This window comes from Ranitomeya variabilis, chromosome 7 (assembly GCF_051348905.1).
Source record: "Ranitomeya variabilis isolate aRanVar5 chromosome 7, aRanVar5.hap1, whole genome shotgun sequence".
Classification (NCBI taxonomy): Eukaryota; Metazoa; Chordata; class Amphibia; order Anura; family Dendrobatidae; genus Ranitomeya; species Ranitomeya variabilis.
In genome coordinates, this window is record NC_135238.1 from 37,827,813 (window position 1) to 37,847,740 (window position 19,928).

Genomic DNA, 19,928 nt, shown 5'->3' on the forward strand with positions numbered 1-19,928 from the left:
GGAAGGACGGACGAGGGGAAGGACGAGTGGAAGGAAGGACGGACGAGGGGAAGGAAGGAAGGACGGACGAGGGGAAGGAAGGAAGGACGGACGAGGGGAAGGAAGGAAGGACGGACGAGGGGAAGGAAGGACGGACGAGGGGAAGGAAGGACGGACGAGGGGAAGGACGGACGGACGAGGGGAAGGACGGACGGACGAGGGGAAGGACGAGGGGAAGGAAGGACGGACAAAAGGAAGGACGAGGGGAAGGAAGGACGGACGAGGGGAAGGACGAGTGGAAGGAAGGACGGACGAGGGGAAGGACGAGGGGAAGGACGAGTGGAAGGAAGGACGGACGAGGGGAAGGACGAGGGGAAGGAAGGACGGACGAGGGGAAGGACGGACGGACGAGGGGAAGGACGAGTGGAAGGAAGGACGGACGAGGGGAAGGACGAGGGGAAGGACGAGTGGAAGGAAGGACGGACGAGGGGAAGGACGAGTGGAAGGAAGGACGGACGAGGGGAAGGACGAGTGGAAGGAAGGACGGACGAGGGGAAGGAAGGAAGGACGGACGAGGGGAAGGAAGGAAGGACGGACGAGGGGAAGGAAGGAAGGACGGACGAGGGGAAGGAAGGAAGGAAGGACGGACGAGGGGAAGGAAGGAAGGAAGGACGGACGAGGGGAAGGAAGGAAGGAAGGACGGACGAGGGGAAGGAAGGAAGGAAGGACGGACGAGGGGAAGGAAGGAAGGAAGGACGGACGAGGGGAAGGAAGGAAGGACGGACGAGGGGAAGGAAGGAAGGACGGACGAGGGGAAGGAAGGAAGGACGGACGAGGGGAAGGAAGGAAGGACGGACGAGGGGAAGGAAGGAAGGACGGACGAGGGGAAGGAAGGAAGGACGGACGAGGGGAAGGAAGGAAGGACGGACGAGGGGAAGGAAGGAAGGACGGACGAGGGGAAGGAAGGAAGGACGGACGAGGGGAAGGAAGGAAGGACGGACGAGGGGAAGGAAGGAAGGACGGACGAGGGGAAGGAAGGAAGGACGGACGGAAGGACGAGGGGAAGGAAGGAAGGAAGGACGAGGGGAAGGACGAGTGGAAGGAAGGACGGACGAGGGGAAGGACGAGGGGAAGGACGAGTGGAAGGAAGGACGGACGAGGGGAAGGACGAGTGGAAGGAAGGACGGACGAGGGGAAGGACGAGTGGAAGGAAGGACGGACGAGGGGAAGGACGAGGGGAAGGACGAGGGGAAGGAAGGACGGACGAGGGGAAGGAAGGAAGGACGGACGAGGGGAAGGAAGGAAGGACGGACGAGGGGAAGGAAGGAAGGACGGACGAGGGGAAGGAAGGAAGGAAGGACGGACGAGGGGAAGGAAGGAAGGAAGGACGGACGAGGGGAAGGAAGGAAGGAAGGACGGACGAGGGGAAGGAAGGAAGGACGGACGAGGGGAAGGAAGGAAGGACGGACGAGGGGAAGGAAGGAAGGACGGACGAGGGGAAGGAAGGAAGGACGGACGAGGGGAAGGAAGGAAGGACGGACGAGGGGAAGGAAGGAAGGACGGACGAGGGGAAGGAAGGAAGGACGGACGAGGGGAAGGAAGGAAGGACGGACGAGGGGAAGGAAGGAAGGACGGACGAGGGGAAGGAAGGAAGGACGGACGGAAGGACGAGGGGAAGGAAGGAAGGAAGGACGAGGGGAAGGAAGGAAGGATGAGGGGAAGGAAGGAAGGAAGGACGGAAGGAAGGACGAGGGGAAGGAAGGAAGGACGGACGAGGGGAAGGAAGGAAGGACGGACGAGGGGAAGGACGGACGAGGGGAAGGACGGACGAGGGGAAGGAAGGACGAGGGGAAGGAAGGAAGGACGGACGAGGGGAAGGACGGACGAGGGGAAGGAAGGATAAGGGGAAGAAAGTCACAAGTCACTAAAAGCCTCTATTTTTAATGTTACTTATTCACAGTACAGCTGACAGCCTCAACAGATCATCCCATCTGATCAACAGATCAGGAATGAATGGAGAGAGGTGGTAGCACATGACCACTGTTGCTTCCGTCAAGGTCTACAGGATCATCAGAGAACATGCGAGAACAAGGTGATGGAAAGGTTTTAATAATCGTGGGGGGCCCAGCAGTGAGAGCCCAGTAGTTGACATTCATCACTGATCTTAAGGTCAGTGCTTTGAAATGAATTGCAGTGTGAAAAAAATGAGTCCAGACGTCAGTCCTTGTCTCCTCTGTGACCAGGGGGCAGCCAACACTTTAATGCACTTAATAAAAACGGGGCCTTCAGACAATCTAACCAATGTTGCTTAAGCAAAACCCAAAATATGCATCTTCAAATTAATAGAGGATTACAAATCCAGACTAAAATGTACAAACAAGGCAAGGCCTGAACACTCGGGCAAGAATGTCAGGGAAGAAAATGTAGTTTCATGAGACAAAGAACAAAGAGTTGGGACCAATACACGTTAATTAGTGGAATTATTCTTTGGTTTTTGTCCTAGGCGTAACAATTACCACATATCATGGCAGGGAGACCGGTATCTGCCCCCTGGGAGAAAACGGGCCGAGCATTCCTGAGACACCACAACTTATAAGGATGAAGAGAGGCACAAAGAGAATATTGTGCCGTACTGTAAATTACTGTATGGAGCCCAGAAACTGAGGTTAGAAGCCAGCAGATATCTCCGACTGTAGAATATGGGAATGGAAACTAGAGCTATACATCAGTCATGGGGGGCGCAGGGGCATTATAACTAACTGGTGTCATTAACATCTTGTGGTTACATACATCTGTAGTTTTGATTTTAGCAGCATGACCCTGTGGGATGATAATGAAGCCTAAAGGGTTGGTCACCGCTGCAGCCAATCACATGACCATCTGGTTACAACAGCAAGGAGGCCAGTGAGAGAACAGAGCGGCATTGTAAGAGGAGCAGCTGGAAATTGGTGAGGTGAGACAAATGTATCTTACAAGCCGACACCATGCTGGAAGCTTTAAAAAAAAAAAAAAAAAGTGGACAATTCCTTTAAATGGGCGCTGGTCAATACCTTGTCTTTATGCGATACAACTGAAGATAGGTGGTCCCAGTAAAAGGGGCACTTTCTTCAAAGATCCCTTCTAACAAGAAGGGATTGTCCAAACCTGAAAGCTCCTTTGAAGGGTCTCTTAGCATATATATATATTTTTTTTTTTTTAAATCTGTCCAATGTATATATTAACTAAAATAAAATCGAGACGTTAAGCGAAAAGTCTTAATTAAAAATCCCCTAGTGTTTGTGTATATAACGTGTATACTGACCTGTGTGCGTCTCCACGGTTACAGACTACAAACGATCACAGTGTAGTCAGACCCTGCAGTCACTCTCCTGTCCGTCTGTCCCTTACTTCTTAATAATATGACAAATATAAATGATTATTCTCAGAACTTACCAGATTCAGAGACGAGAACCTCAAGTTGTGCCCGTTCTATGGAATAGCCGGTCCAGTGATCGTGATCTCTGGATGCCCAAAGCATTAACTCTTGCATGTGCCGTCTGTACAGCCCCTGGAGCCCGCTCACACCTTGTACCTCCGCTAGTGAGAGCATTACATTCTGAACCTGAAAGAAAAGACAGAAGACTTCACGAGCTGCAACGGTGACCTTTTACCTTTCAGAGAGACAGGAACCTATTCACACTGGTGGCATCTGTCAGAAATTCCCCCCGATATTTCCCTCTGACGTACAATGCAAACTTTATGTGAAAGCTCCTATAAAAAGGCGGTAAAATGATTAAAGGGGTTGTTCAGTACTTTTATGTTGCTGGCCTATCCTTAGGATAAGTCATCAATACCAGATTGGCAAGGGTGCGACACCCAACACCGCCGCCGATCAGCTGTTCCTGGTGCTGGAGTTGGCCGGTGGAGCGGAAGAGAACAGCTCCGTCAACTGTATAGTGGCCACAATGGGGTACTGCACATTACATCCTCCCCTATATGAAAGAATGGGGGCTAAAGTACCGGCCGCATCCACTATACCAGGGCTGTGGAGTCGGTAAGCCAAACCTCCTCAATTTCCATGACACCGACTCCACAGCCCTGCTAGGGCTATGGTGTCGGTAAGCCAAACCTCCTCAATTTCCATGACACCGACTCCGCCAAAATGGGCTCCGACTCCGACTCCACCAAACTGGGATCGGAGATGCCATGCAGCTCTGCTACTTATCACACCTGGCCGATGTCTGCAATGGGAACAGATGATCAGTGGGGGGTGCCGCTTGTCGCATTTCCACCAGTCTGATGACCTGTCCTAAGGATAAGCCCGCAATATAAAAGTCCTGGACAACCGCTTTAATGCAGGTAGTTCAGATAGATACTGTATATATAGATATACAGTATATATATTTGTCTAAAAGGGTACTTCCGTCTGTTTGTCTAACAAAAATCCTGGGTCGCTGATTGGGGCGGGATTTAAACGCTGCTTCACTTTTTACTATTGATGCTGCCTATGCAGCATCAATAGTAAAAACATAGAATGTTAAAAATAATTAAAAAAATAAAAAAAAAATAAAAAAAACATTATATTCTCACCTTCCGAAGTCCGCCGCAGCCTTTCCTGCTCCTCGCGACGCTCCGGTCCCAAGAATCCATTGCGGCAATGACCCGAGACCGCTACATGATTATGGGTAGCCGCAAGGCATTACTGGGAGCGTCGCGAGGAGCATCGGTAAACGCCTGGGCTGGATCCGGGGGCCGACGGAAGGTGAGTATATAACTATTTTTTTATTTTAATATATATATATATATATATATATATATATATATATTTTTTTTTTTTTAACAGGGATATGGTGCCCACATTGCTATATACTACGTGGCCTGTGTTATATACTACGTGGCCTGGGCTATATACTACGTGGCCTGGGCTATATACTACGTGCCTGTGGAATATACTATGTGGCTGTGCTATATACTACGTGGCTGTGCATTCTAGATATATAGAATACCAGATGCGTTAGAATCGGGCCACCATCTAGTAACATATAAAATAGTTAAAAAAACGAATGATTAAGTCAGGAGAACATAAGGTTACTGCACAGCGTTTGGGGACTCGGAGAGAAGTCTATGTTCTTGCACACCGTGAGGTCTGATTCTTCTGGCGAACACTGTACTGCTGACGCGGTGTCTGCTTTTCAGTGGTCCGACAAGTAAAGATTGATGTACTGGATATGCATTACTTGTCTGACCTTATAGCTGTGTATCAGAACTTTATGGACCCTGAATTAAAACAGCAGATAGAGCACAAATGAAGTAAAGAGACTTTATGGATACAAAAAAACAAAAAGGTCTCTGAGGCCATAAATCTATGAACCAAGTGATGACACAAGGCGCCGTCAGCTGGTGTGTCATCTGTCTGGACTGCAAGTCATTAAAGGGGATTGTCTGGCTTAGATATCTTATTTATATATACACCTTATAGGGGAATTCTACATTAACAGAGAGGGATGGGGACTGTTTAGGATCCTCGGCCCTCGGACATAGTGGAAAGGTCTTCGCAATGAAAATCAGGTATCCCTACAGATCATGTCTGATCACTGGCGGTCCAGCACGGAGACTCTATCATCATCTCCTGTGGGAACCAACAGTCCGATGTCAGGACAGACTCATATTCACCAAGTCCTTCCAAAACGGAGAGGTTCAGCTAAATACAGTGGTGTGCAAAAGTCTTTGCCCCCTTCCTTAAGCCTTATTCTTTTGCATGTTTGTCACACTTAAATGTTTTAGATCACCAAACAAATGTAATTAGTAGACAAAGATAACACAAGTAATCACAAAATGCAGTTTATAAATTTTGGTCTTTATTACTATTAAGGGAAAAAGAAATCCAAACCTACAGGGCCCTGTGTGAAAGGTGACTTAATGGGGGGCAAACATAAATTAACTGTGGTTTATCACATATTTGGGAACCTAAGATCAAATTCCCTATCTGCATACAGACCTGATTACTGCCACACCTGTTCTCAATCAAGAAATCATTTAATTAGGAGCTTCCTGTCAAAGTGAAGTAGACCAAAGGATTCCCAAAAGCTAGACATCAGGCAGAGATCCAAAGAAATTCTGAAACGAAGTAATTGAGATCTATGAGTCAGGAAAATGTTATAAAGCCATTTCTCAAGCTTTGAGACTCCAACGAACCACAGTGAGAGCCATTATCCACAAATGGCAAAAACATGAACAATGGTGAACCTTCCCAGGAGTGACCGGCAGACGAAAATTACCCCAAGAGCGCAGTAATGACTCATCCGAGAGGTCACAAAACACCCCACAACAACATCCAAATAACTGCAGGCCTCACTTTCCTCAGTTAAGGTCAGTGTTCATGACTCCATCATAAGAAAGAGACTGAGCAAAAATGGCCTGCATGCCAGAGTCCAAGACAAAAACCACTGATGAGCAATAAGAACATAAAGGCTCATATCAGTTTTGCCAGAAAACATCTTGATGATTTCAAAGAGTTTTGGGAGAATACTGTGTGAACGTTTTGGAAGGTGTATGTCCCATTACGTCTAGAGAAGAAACACAGCATTTCAGAAAAGGAACATCATACCAACCATAAAATATGGTGGTGGTAGTGTGATGGTCTGGGGCTGTTCTTGTGCTTCAGGACCTGGAAGACTTGCTGTGGCAAATGGAACCATGAATTCTACTGTTTACCAAAAATCCTGAAAGAGAATGTCCGGTCATCTGTTCGTGATCTCGAGCTGAACCGCACTTGGGTTATGCAGCAGGACAATGATCCAAAATACACCAGCAAGTCCACCTCTGAATGGCTTAAAAAAAACAAAACTAAGACTTTGAAGCAGCATAGTTAAAGTCCTGACCTGAATCTGATCGAGACGACGTGGCCCGACCTTAAAAATGCGGTTCATGCTCAAACTCTCCAATGTGGTTGAATTAAGGCAATTCTGCAAATATAAGCGGCCAATATTCCTCCAGAGAGTTGTAAAAGACTCATTGCCAGTTACCGCAAACGCTTGATTCCAGTTGTTGCTGCTAAGGGCAGCCCAGCCAGTTATTAGGTTTAGGGAGCAATCACTTTTTCCCACACAGGGCCCTGTAGGTTTGGATTTCTTTTTCCCTTAATAATAAAGGCCATCATTTATAAACTGCCTTTTGTGTTTACTTTGTTTGGTGATCTGAAACATTTAGGCGTGACAGACACGCAAAAGATTAGGAAATCTGGAAGGGGGCAAACACTTTTTCACACCACTGTATATGGTGTGCAACACATTCTTAAAGAGTTTGCACCAAGTTTTAAAAGCATCACCTGTCGACAGAATAGATGACAACTTGCTGATCACTGTGGTTGCTGCGGCTGGGATCTCCATTAATCTACAGATCAGTGCTCAGAGTAGTCTGCTTTCAAAGGAGCATCTGTCGAGCAAGTGCGCCGCCTCTTTGTTAATGGTCTATGGGACTGCTAGAGATGGACGAGAGCTGCACTCCACTCCGGCATTGATGAATGAAGTGGGTGTAGGAGATGGCAGTAAAACTTGGTACAATCCCTTTAAGCCTTTCCCAACATCAATGCTCAGATGTAGAGTTGGAACCACACAACTGCGTTATACAGACATCACATGCCTAACAGCATGAGAACGTGAAATGCACAATGAACTGCAATATATAGTGCAAGGAAACAAACAATGGAAAGTTCAAGTCTCCTCCTTGAGAAAGTACAAAAACATATTCAGTAAAAAGTATAAATGAGAAAAAAAAAACCAAAACCTGCCAAAATTGTTGTTTTTGTTTTCAGTCACTATCTTCAATCAAAAATAGAATAAAAATTGTATTCGTAAAATCAAACAGATTGCCATGCAAAAAAAGGGGGGAGAGGCAGAAGGAGAGGCAGAGAGAGAGGCAAAGGCAGAGGCAGAGAGAGGCAGAAGGAGAGGGAAAGGGAGAGGCAGAGTCAAAAAGGCAGAAGGAAGAGGCAGAAGGAAGAGGCAGAGAGAGGGAAAGGGAGAGGCAGAAGGAGACACAGAAGGAGAGGCAGAAGGAGAGGGAAAGGGAGAGGCAGAGGCAAAAAGGCAGAAGGAAGAGGCAGAGGGAAGAGGCAGAGAGGGAAAGGGAGAGGACGAAGGAGAGGACGAAGGAGAGGACGAAGGAGAGGACGAAGGAGAGGACGAAGGAGAGGACGAAGGAGAGGACGAAGGAGAGGACGAAGGAGAGGACGAAGGAGAGGACGAAGGAGAGGACGAAGGAGAGGACGAAGGAGAGGACGAAGGAGAGGACGAAGGAGAGGACGAAGGAGAGGACGAAGGAGAGGACGAAGGAGAGGACGAAGGAGAGGCAGAGGCAGAGGGAGAGGCAGAGGCAGAAGGAGAGGCAGAAGGAGAGGGAGAAGGAGAGGCAGAGGGAGAGGCAGAGGGAGAGGGAGAGGCAGAGAGGCAGAAGGAGAGGCAGAAGGAGAGGCAGAGGGAGAGGCAGAGGGAGAGAGAGAGGCAGAAGGAGAGGGAGAGGCAGAAGGAGAGGGAGAGGCAGAAGGAGAGGGAGAGGCAGAAGGAGAGGCAGAGAGGCAGAAGGAGAGGCAGAGAGGCAGAAGGAGAGGCAGAGAGGCAGAAGGAGAGGCAGAGAGGCAGAAGGAGAGGCAGAGAGGCAGAAGGAGAGGCAGAGGGAGAGAGAGAGGCAGAGGGAGAGAGAGAGGCAGAGGGAGAGAGAGAGGCAGAGGGAGAGAGAGAGGCAGAGGGAGAGAGAGAGGCAGAGGGAGAGAGAGAGGCAGAGGGAGAGAGAGAGGCAGAGGGAGAGAGAGAGGCAGAGGGAGAGAGAGAGGCAGAGGGAGAGAGAGAGGCAGAGGGAGAGAGAGAGGCAGAAGGGAGAGGCAGAAGGGAGAGGCAGAAGGGAGAGGCAGAAGGGAGAGGCAGAAGGGAGAGGCAGAAGGGAGAGGCAGAAGGGAGAGGCAGAAGGGAGAGGCAGAAGGGAGAGGCAGAAGGGAGAGGCAGAAGGGAGAGGCAGAAGGGAGAGGCAGAAGGGAGAGGCAGAAGGGAGAGGCAGAAGGGAGAGGCAGAAGGAAGAGGCAGAAGGAAGAGGCAGAAGGAAGAGGCAGAGGGAAGAGGCAGAGGGAGAGGCAGGAGAGGGAAAGGGAGAGGCAGAGACAAAAGTGTGAAAAAATAATTAATAACAAAAGTTGGCATATTAACAAAATAGCATATGTAGTAGTTTTGACTTTTGGAGTCATGTAACAAGAAGCTCTCCAAAATGTTGACACTTCATCCATAAGACAAACAGTATAAAACAAAAAAAAACAAAAAAAAAAACACATTACAAGAGGAGGGGGTCTGTAATATCCGATTAAATATACAACAGTCAGATCCTGCAGTGTTCTCTGACACACTATACTGGAGAGGACACTCACCAGCAGGGGGCAGCACATACACACTTTCACCCCGTCCGCGCAGCTCTCTGATTTTCTTTTGGTCTGTCGGAGCAGCAGTAACAATGGAAAGAGGACAGATCACATTACCTTTCCATACAGGGTTTCGGAGGCCGGGCTGGCGAGTATGGTTATCAGCACTCGCATGCACTGCGGGCTGATGTCTGTAGCGGTTTGCTGGCACATACTGATCATGGACTGGACGCAGCAGAGTAACTGCTCCGAGTACAGCATCTGTCAATCCAACACAGAGGAGCCATTGTTAGGAGGTGTAGATGAGAAATATAGATATTGTAACCTGTGAGTCCGGTGCGATTACAGAATAAATGATACTTCTCAGTCGTCACATACCGCACATACCACTCACATGGCTAAAGATGGCCGCTTCAGATTAATCCGCAAACACAACACACTTACGGATGGCGAGATATGATATGCATCCGCAGTGCAGACAGCACCATGGCATAGTGATACAGTGTACAATTAACAGAGAACCCTTACTATATGCATTAACAATGAACGTTACTAGCCATCCACACGACAGACAATCTGCTGATCAGTGGGGTCCAACTAACATGCCATCACTCTTTAGTCTATGGAGGACAGTTTCCTGGGACTCAAACTCAGACAACATTTAGTCTTAATTGACTCTTGAATTGATGTGTTTTTCTTCCATGTGTCAAGAGACATAGGCAATTGTTCATGTAAGCCTAAACGTTGACTTTGAATTGAAGATTTGTGTTGTCATCCTTGGAGGACAGGGACGCAGGGTCATTGAACAATTGATATTTGCTAATGTGGATTTCCCATGGTCCATGTAACTTGTTGACCTTAAAAAAAAAAGTGAAGGACATACTACGCAGATTGATTAAATACTCAGCAGAAGGGTGAGACTCTAATTTGCACCATTTTGGGTATTTGCTGTGACTGTTCTATATGTTATTGTCTGTTGGTGGTTAGATAAATTATTTCCACACTGTTTTAGCCTCACCCTGTGTTGCCCGAGTGGTATTCTGCCCACAGGAAAAGAGTGCGGGCGTTCAGTGGGATGATCCCTGGTCCATAAGGTCTTTCTTAAGACAGCCAGGCCAGCAGAAGAGAGCACCCACTGACCCTCATTCCTCCACAGGGGGGGGCCTTGTCAGAGAGACCCTCCTAGATGTTAAAAAATAAAAACCAACACTGAAGAAAAGCAACCCCTCACCCTGGGATTGGAGTAGTGGCTATACATTTGCCATGTGCAGTCACAGTAACTGATGCCACCCAGTTACCACCCACTGACTCCCCTTAATGAAGGAAGTTTCATTCCTCCTGCATCCAAAATTGCTGTCGAAATGCCATAGGGAGCGGTGTTCAATCTGAATCACAACTTCCCTGCCTCTCTTGGGTGGTAAATCAGACTCAATACTGCCCCCTGGGACACAGCGCTAGCCATCTCGGGTGTCAGAGGTCCGTAAGGCCAGTCTCAGCAGAGAAGCATTGGGTTGGGGGCAATGGAGGGCACCGGCTAGGAGGACTAAAAAAGTCACTTTTCATAGCGCCACGATTATTGCTGGTCAGTCCTATTACTTTTGCCACTAATGATTTATTCCATTTACGATCACCACTCGCCCCACTTGGCATGGCGAGCAGGTTGTCAGACCCGAGACGCCGTGTAGATTAGCCGCTGGCTGTGAAGTTGGAGCCAGGTCGCCCCTACCTAGGAGCTCTCCAGTTACATAGGTTTAGGGTATAGAGTCGGCGATGCTCACGTTACAGCAGCGCAGCTGCCGCTTCCCCGTGGCTTGTGTGATCCTATTAAAACTCCGAAATCACTGCATAGCAAATGCATTAACAAGGTCTGCTGCAATACCACTGTCCAGCTCATTGCTAAACATAAAACCTCCCTAAAACGGAGACAAATTATGATATGGAAAAAAAAAGTCTGTAAAAGCCAGCATGTATCATCAGCCATATACAGAAGCTTCTGACTAGCAGAATTCACGGACTCCCCCCAAATAAATACATAGGGGTCTCATAAGTAGTTATTGTCAGAAAAAAAAAAAAAAACACACCTAGAAGAACAATGCACCAGCAATGGCAGAACTGGCCCCCCAAAAGGCAGAACTGGCCCCCCAAATGGCAGAACTGGCCCCCCAAATGGCAGAACTAGTCTCATAACTGGCCACGATCTGGCATCACACCTTCACCAATGACATCACTATTGGCTACTGTACCTTGCCCTCTGGTAGCAAAACTACGGTGCCCAATTCCAGGCAATGGTGAGGAGTGATCAGCCACAGTACGAGGCACACTGACATCAGAGGTTCACAATGGCTCACAGAACCTTGTACAGTGACCGCAATCTGCCACTGTAGTTTGAGCAGTGACTTCATTATTGCGTTCAATCGTCACCAAAGTCCACAGTATCTCGTACACCGACACTGCCATCACTCTTGGATGCAATAAGACACATCGTACAGTGATGTCACTACTGTCCGCACTCGGCCTCCGCACATTACAGGGATGTCACTACTGTCCGCACTCGGCCTCCGCACATTACATGGATGTCACTACTGTCCGCACTCGGCCTCCGCACATTACAGGGATGTCACTACTGTCCGTACTCGGCTTCCGCACATTACAGGGATGTCACTACTGTCCGCACTCGGCCTCCGCACATTACAGCGATGTCACTACTGTCCGCACTCGGCCTCCGCACATTACATGGATGTCACTACTGTCCGCACTCGGCTTCCGCACATCACAGGGATGTCCCTACTGTCCGCACTCGGCCTCCGCCCATTACAGCGATGCCACTACTGTCCGCACTCGGCCTCCGCCCATTACAGCAATGTCACTACTGTCCGCACTCGGCCTCCGCCCATTACAGCAATGTCACTACTGTCCGCACTCGGCCTCCGCCCATTACAGCAATGTCACTACTGTCCGCACTCGGCCTCCGCCCATTACAGCAATGTCACTACTGTCCGCACTCGGCCTCCGCCCATTACAGCAATGTCACTACTGTCCGCACTCGGCCTCCGCCCATTACAGCTATCACTACTGTCCACACTCGGCCTCCGCACATTACAGCAATGTCACTACTGTCCGCACTCGGCCTCCGCCCATTACAGCAATGTCACTACTGTCCGCACTCGGCCTCCGCACATTACAGCTATCACTACTGTCCGCACTCGGCCTCCGCCCATTACAGCAATGTCACTACTGTCCGCACTCGGCCTCCGCCCATTACAGCAATGTCACTACTGTCCGCACTCGGCCTCCGCCCATTACAGCAATGTCACTACTGTCCGCACTCGGCCTCCGCCCATTACAGCAATGTCACTACTGTCCGCACTCGGCCTCCGCCCATTACAGCAATGTCACTACTGTCCGCACTCGGCCTCCGCCCATTACAGCAATGTCACTACTGTCCGCACTCGGCCTCCGCCCATTACAGCAATGTCACTACTGTCCGCACTCGGCCTCCGCCCATTACAGCAATGTCACTACTGTCCGCACTCGGCCTCCGCCCATTACAGCAATGTCACTACTGTCCGCACTCGGCCTCCGCCCATTACAGCAATGTCACTACTGTCCGCACTCGGCCTCCGCCCATTACAGCAATGTCACTACTGTCCGCACTCGGCCTCCGCCCATTACAGCAATGTCACTACTGTCCGCACTCGGCCTCCGCCCATTACAGCAATGTCACTACTGTCCGCACTCGGCCTCCGCCCATTACAGCAATGTCACTACTGTCCGCACTCGGCCTCCGCCCATTACAGCAATGTCACTACTGTCCGCACTCGGCCTCCGCACATTACAGCTATCACTACTGTCCGCACTCGGCCTCCGCACATTACAGGGATGTCACTACTGTCCGCACTCGGCCTCCGCACATTACAGGGATGTCACTACTGTCCGCACTCGGCCTCCGCACATTACAGGGATGTCACTACTGTCCGCACTCGGCCTCCGCACATTACAGGGATGTCACTACTGTCCGCACTCGGCCTCCGCCCATTACAGCAATGTCACTACTGTCCGCACTCGGCCTCCGCACATTACAGGGATGTCACTACGCCCCCTAAAGATGGTATTTGCCGAAACGCGCGTCGGGGTGGACAGGAGCTGTGTGCATGTGTGTTGCGACTTCCTATTTTGGTATGTATACTAACCATATTTATATTTGCATATATGCCACAAGGATCCATGGCATTAGTCTACTATGAGTATAAGCATGTGGGAGTTATTTCCATCTACAACTCTGCATGTTATTCTGGGTCTTTGAGAGCTATGTATAATCACATGCACCTCCACCTGTCCTTTTTTTGTGCCGAGTTTGGCGCAGGGGTTTTCCCATCTGCTATGTTTTATACCTGTCATTAGAAAATAACGTTTTTGCATGTTTGTATATCTTGGACGATGTTGGCACAGCTTCTAGAAGGGATTCCTATAGTCCTGACTGAAGAACCTGCCTATGTCACCAGTTATGCCCAAATCAAGCAGAATCAAGCTATAAAATATTTTGGGATCGCATCGGAGTTGGGGAAGGGAGTTGGAAATCAGTATTTCTCTGTCCGTTCCACTCTCCCCTCCGCCAGGTGTGTAATTCGGAGCCGTACACCTGGGACCCTCCATTCATGGGCCTCTTATCCAGCCATTGAGATCACAGCGCTTCGATGACACGGGGTGCCGACACTACGGCAGAATTTCATTTCCTTGACATGACTGGCTTGGTTCATGCCGCCAGGCCGGATTAAGCTCCACGTATGGACGGTCCATCATCAGCACAATATTGCCCGGGCTCGCCATATTTACAGAGGAGCCATCAATGGCCTTCAGCTTTGTTCACAGCAATAGAATATATGCACCTAAATACTCCGCTCATTATCCCCCAATACATCAACACATGGGAGATGGCTGCAATTACCACCGGCTGGTGCACAATGGGGGGCATTGATATTTGCTCTGCGGATGATTCATCGGTAAGGATTCTTATTGGAGATTCTCACAAGGATTTGGTTCCATAAGAGAAGACGGCTGTCAGCGTTCTGTTATATCCACGATGGCGCGTCTTCAGGGACGGTCATTTCTTTTTACACTCAAGCTTGGAGAACACACATCATGTAGGAATAATGCCCAAGAAACTTAATGCACCAGATCAGCTGGGCATGCTGGGAGTTGTAGTTTCTGCAGCGGCCATGTTAGCCATTTGCTGGGGGTTTCTGTACTCTGACCCGTGGCCGTGTGCTAAAATCTGCTGCAGATTCCATATTAAAAGGGCTTGTCTGTCATGAGATTATATGTCTTTAAAAGGGGCTTTTTTGATAACCAGAAATGGGTAAAATTGCAAAATGCTTGTGAAAAAAATGCAACTTTGCAATTCAACTGTTACAAAAAAAAATTCTCTCTGTTCTCAAAAGTGGGGGGAATTTTAAGTATCTAGTTTACAATACGTTGCCGGCCACCTCTGCAGTCTAATCAGAGGTGGCCACTTTCATAGTTAAGGAGCGCAGACTTGTAAATTCTTTCCTACACAACATGCGAGCGCAGCTCTGAAGACCGCGGGATCACTGCATTCAGTGCCCCTGTGCTGCAGAGGTGGCCATGCCACAAGGCCCAAACTGTGCATCTTCAAGGAGGAAGACAGAAGAGCGGTGCCTTCCTGAATATCGAGAAAAATAGAATAACCCGCAGACATATGGAAGTAGTGGTGTGGTAATATAGGCACACGTATCCCCAGAAAATGGTATCTTTTTTGTTGTAACCTGATGTGCCAGTCATGAGAAATCTAGCAAAGATGCCATATGCAAATCAGCATGGAAGTGCACTGGGGGCGTGTCAGTGCATATCAACTGCCAAGTCAAAGTGCACTGACACACCCCCAGAGCACTCCAGCCTGATTTGCATACAACTTCACTAGATTTATCATGGCTGGAAAAACAGAGTCACGCGGCCGTATAACTCGGACGACGATTGAAACAAAATGCTCAGACTGGCCGTCGGGTGTGACAGCTGCATAAAAATGCATGCTGTCACGCTGCTGTTGGGCGAGCCCATGGCTAGTCCGAGCCTTGCGATCTTTGTCCGAGTTATATGACCGTGTGACTCTCACTTTAGGCCCATTTACAAGGCTGATAATCATTTATAAGAAACATGCCGCCGAATGAGCAAAGTGATTTTTCGCCGGCTGATCGTATTATTCATGCTGACCACTAAATCATTGTTGTTGGCTACAAAGCCTCATGTAAATGGGACGAGATTCGGAGAAAATGCCCCCTATGTGGGGACAGGACGATTGTATTAGCAATCGTTCTATCCCAATATAGAATTTATCGGACAGAACAAAAAAAAAAAAAAAAGCCATAAATGAGTGTCGGTCGGGTCTAAAACAGTGGATTGTGGCTGGAAATGGGCCTTTAGATTACCATGAGGATAACTTGTCATCAGTGTCCAAATGGAGCAAAGCTAGAAAGCAGCCTGGAAGTATCCATGACCTTTGGATCTCAGCATGGCAAATCTTCTCGTTCATCTCCCAAATTTTCATAAATTAGTCCCACAATGAGCAGAGAGCTATTTGTTTAGCTAAGGAATATACTTCAACCCTCTAAATCACTGCGATCAGTTTCTTACCTTTTCGGACCCCTGGCAGATCTCGGGCTTAGAAATCACATCAGCGATCCGATGCAAATGTGGCTTCATCCCCTCGCGAGAGCTTCCCCGAATACACGCTGCCAAAACAGAGAGGTGCGACGATAGAGGAGACTTCTGAAGAGCCGGCAGAATCAGCTTGAGGAAAACCTCGGGATTCACGAAAGTGCCGATTAATTCTGCAGATTTTATACTCTAGAAAGAAAAAGAAAAAAAAAATGATGTTCTAGAACAGTATCACAGTCTGTCCTGCATTATATATACACACACAGACAAACGGCAGGCAATGAAAAGTCAATGTACCGCTGCAGATCTGGGTCATGTGTACGTTGGCACAACTAGGAGCCTACATCATGTCACACGTCAATGTCAACATCACAAGGAACAGAGGCGCTGTGTGCGCCCGTAGTGAAAGGATGTGGGGCTTTAAGAAGACTCCTACTCTGCACCCATTACCTGCATTAATTGCACCTGCTTGAACTCGTTATCTGTATAAAAGACACCTGTCCACACAATCACACTTCAACCTCTCCACCATGGCCAAAACCAAAGAATTATATAAGGACACCAGGGACAAAATTGTAGACCCACGCAAGGCTGGGATGGGCTACAGGACAATAGACAAGCAGATTGGTGAGAAGTTAACAACTGTTGGCACAATTATTAGAAAATGGAAGAAACAAACAATGACTGTCAATCTTTCTCGGTCTGAGGCGCCATGCATGATCTCGCCTTGTGGGGTCAGGAGGATTCTGAGAAAGGTCAGGAATCCGCTCAGAACTACACGAGAGGACCAGGACAATGACCCGAAGAAAGCTGGGAGAAGCTCATGTGGTCAGATGACACCAAAATAGAACGTTTTGGTATCAACACCACTCGCCGTCTGTGGAAGAAGGAGTACAACCCCAAGAACACCATCCCAACCATGAAGACTGGTGGGGGAAACATCTAAATCTGGGGGTGTTTTTCTGCAAAGGGGACAGGACGACTGCACTATACTGAAGGGAGGATGGATGGGATCAGGTATCGTGAGATACTGGCCAACAATCTCCTTCTGCAAAGCAATCTGAATATTACAAAAAATTTTCATGTGAATAATAAAAAATAAAAATATTTTACCTTATATTTCCAGGAACAAATATAACTGAGAAACATATATTAAACATATATTATATATATATATATATATATATATATATATATATATATATATATATATATATATATATATATATACATACACATATACATATACATATACATATACATATACATATACATATACATATATATATATATATATATATATATATATACATACACACACACATGCATATATACATACACACACACACACATGCATATATACACACACCCGGAAAAGAACCGTATTTTGCGGATTATAAGACGCTCCCAAAACTTTTTTGGGGAGCAAAAAAGTAAAAAAAAAAAAAAAAAAAATGTATAAAATGGTGGTGGTCTTATAATCCACTTTTACTTAACTTACCTGGGGGCGGCGGCAGTGGAGCGGGGTCCCAGGTGGCACAGTCGCTGCTGAAGGAAGCTGGCGGAGGCAGGAGATGCTGCGGGCCCCAGCCTAGTAGGGGGTGGTGTTCAGAGGAGGTAGGAGTGGGACGATGCTACGGGCCCCTGGCTGGTAGAAGGAGGTGTTCAGCAGTGCAGGGCCTCAACATTTTGTGAGAGCCTGGAGCCCCCAGACACATGTTTATTGCATTGGAAAGCATGACTAGGGAAAATGGCCAGCGGAGGCAGCGCAAGTGCAACTCAGCCAAAATCTTGGTGCAGAGATCTCAATCTGCACATGCGCCTCCTCCAGAGGCCATTTTCCCATAGTCCATCGCATTGAAAAGCATAGGAAGTGCTGGGGCTCCGGTCTTTCACAAAATCTTGGCGGAGGTTTTTCTATACCGTAAATGCGTTGCTTATTTTTGGTGCAGAATACTTGCCCAGATCCTCAACAAAAAACAGTGTCTGAAAATAAATACCCTAAATATGCTGCCATTCATAGAGATGGAGCGACAAACCACTAACTCACGTTGTGGACCACTTTCTCCTCTTCATCCAGACACGATCGGTATAAGGTGCTCAGCAAAAGCTCCATGTGCTGCGTGGTGTGATCTTCGGCATGAATCAACAAGACTACGAGGAGCTGTGCCGCTTTCACCCGGGTACCAGCTACCCAGTCGGTTATGTCGTGACTAATAGCAGGCAAAATTTTTGAGAGATTTCGAAATATTAGCTCTCGACATCCCAAGCCAGGTCTCTGCACTGAAACGAAAAAAATGTGGTCAGAACGGAATTATATCGGTTGTACGACCTCTAGAACCATTTTCTAAAACTGACAATCGCAACCTCTTGTCAACTCTCTGCAACAATGGCCGCTTTGGTCTACCATAAATATCTGCAAAGGCACAGCCTAATATATTGGCTGTTGGGGTGACCTCCGTCTGGTCGCAGTCTTGCAGCCAGGAAAGATCATGGGACTCAAGTCCCCCGTTTTGGCAATCTGCGGAAGTACCAGCAGTAACAAACGATTATCCAATGTATAGACTGCTTAGACCAAAATACCCGATAACTGGTGTATGCCACTCATGGCTACTCACCGCCAGGCGGATAACAAGTAGTATTCGGTGTGCTAAAATCCATCTTATCTTTTAAATCATCTTCATTTTCTTTTTCCCACTGTAATCCAACTTTCTGCCAATAATCTAAGGCGGTCTGCCTAAAATTAGGTAAAAAAAAAAAAAAAAAACCCAGATGATAAATTAAAAATGGCATATACATAAATACAGACAGTATTTTACATCAGTAACCTGTGAATGCCACTGTCAATCTCTGACAGCGGCATGTAATGTGTACCGGAAGGGGGTAAACATCATTCTATGCGCCCATCAGGGCACCCATAATATTGATTGCGGGGTGCCTATGGGTTGGCTTGAGAGCTAGGGGTCTGCTGAAGAACCCCCTGTGTCATGACTGTACTCTTGTAAAAGCCAGCCGGTAGGTGGTGTCCATAGGAGACTGTGATGTTTGCATACAAAGCAGTATTGTGGTATTGCTGTTTATCACAAGCAATCGGATGATCGCAGCTTCAAGGCCCTGACAAATTTTTATTTATTTTTTTTTTTTTAAATGCGTTTAAAAAATATGAAAATATTAAAGTTCAAAATTCCCCCCTCTGTCCCATTAAAAATAAAAACACATTTGATAATTGCTGTGTGCGTAAAAGTCTGATCAAAATATAAAATAAAATATGATTTGTAAGCAATGTAACGAGAACAAAGTTGAAACGCCAGAATTACGGGCTTTTTTGGCCACCACAACATTGCAATAAAAAGTAATAAGAGGTGATCAAAACATTGAATCTACCCCAAAATGGTATCAGTAAAAATGTCAGCTCGGGGCGCAAAAAATAAGCCCTCACCGAGCCCCAGATCACAAAAAATTACAACATTATGTGTCTCATAAAATTATCAACATTTTTTCTTGTTATATAAAATGTTTTTATCCCCATCACCCACATGTTCGGTATCTGCACAATTGTATTGACCTGTAGAATCATATAGCTAGGTCAGTTTTACTGCATAGTGAGCATGTTAAATAACTACTGCTCCGCGTCAGAGGGAAGACGGGGCCCGCGGCCCCGCGTCAGAGGGAAGACGGGGCCCGCGGCCCCGCGTCAGAAGGAAGACTGGGCCCGCGGCCCCGCGTCAGAAGGAAGACTGGGCCCGCGGCCCCGCGTCAGAAGGAAGACTGGGCCCGCGGCCCCGCGTCAGAAGGAAGACTGGGCCCGCGGCCCCGCGTCAGAAGGAAGACTGGGCCCGCGGCCCCGCGTCAGAAGGAAGACTGGGCCCGCGGCCCCGCGTCAGAAGGAAGACTG

At 47.9% G+C, this 19,928-nt stretch overlaps 1 protein-coding gene across 1 annotated transcript in view; it reads right to left on the bottom strand.

Moving 5' to 3' along the window:
• The window catches only part of DNAAF5 (dynein axonemal assembly factor 5), a 38,315-nt gene that overhangs the window by 11,728 nt on the left and 6,659 nt on the right, over positions 1-19,928 (bottom strand). Inside the window, exons 4-8 of the mRNA XM_077274883.1 lie at positions 18,652-18,770; positions 18,084-18,316; positions 16,010-16,222; positions 9,479-9,622; positions 3,412-3,580 (exon numbers count right to left, since the gene is read on the bottom strand). Of these exons, the coding sequence (XP_077130998.1) occupies positions 3,412-3,580; positions 9,479-9,622; positions 16,010-16,222; positions 18,084-18,316; positions 18,652-18,770 (878 nt within the window). The remainder of the gene's footprint in view (positions 1-3,411; positions 3,581-9,478; positions 9,623-16,009; positions 16,223-18,083; positions 18,317-18,651; positions 18,771-19,928) is intronic.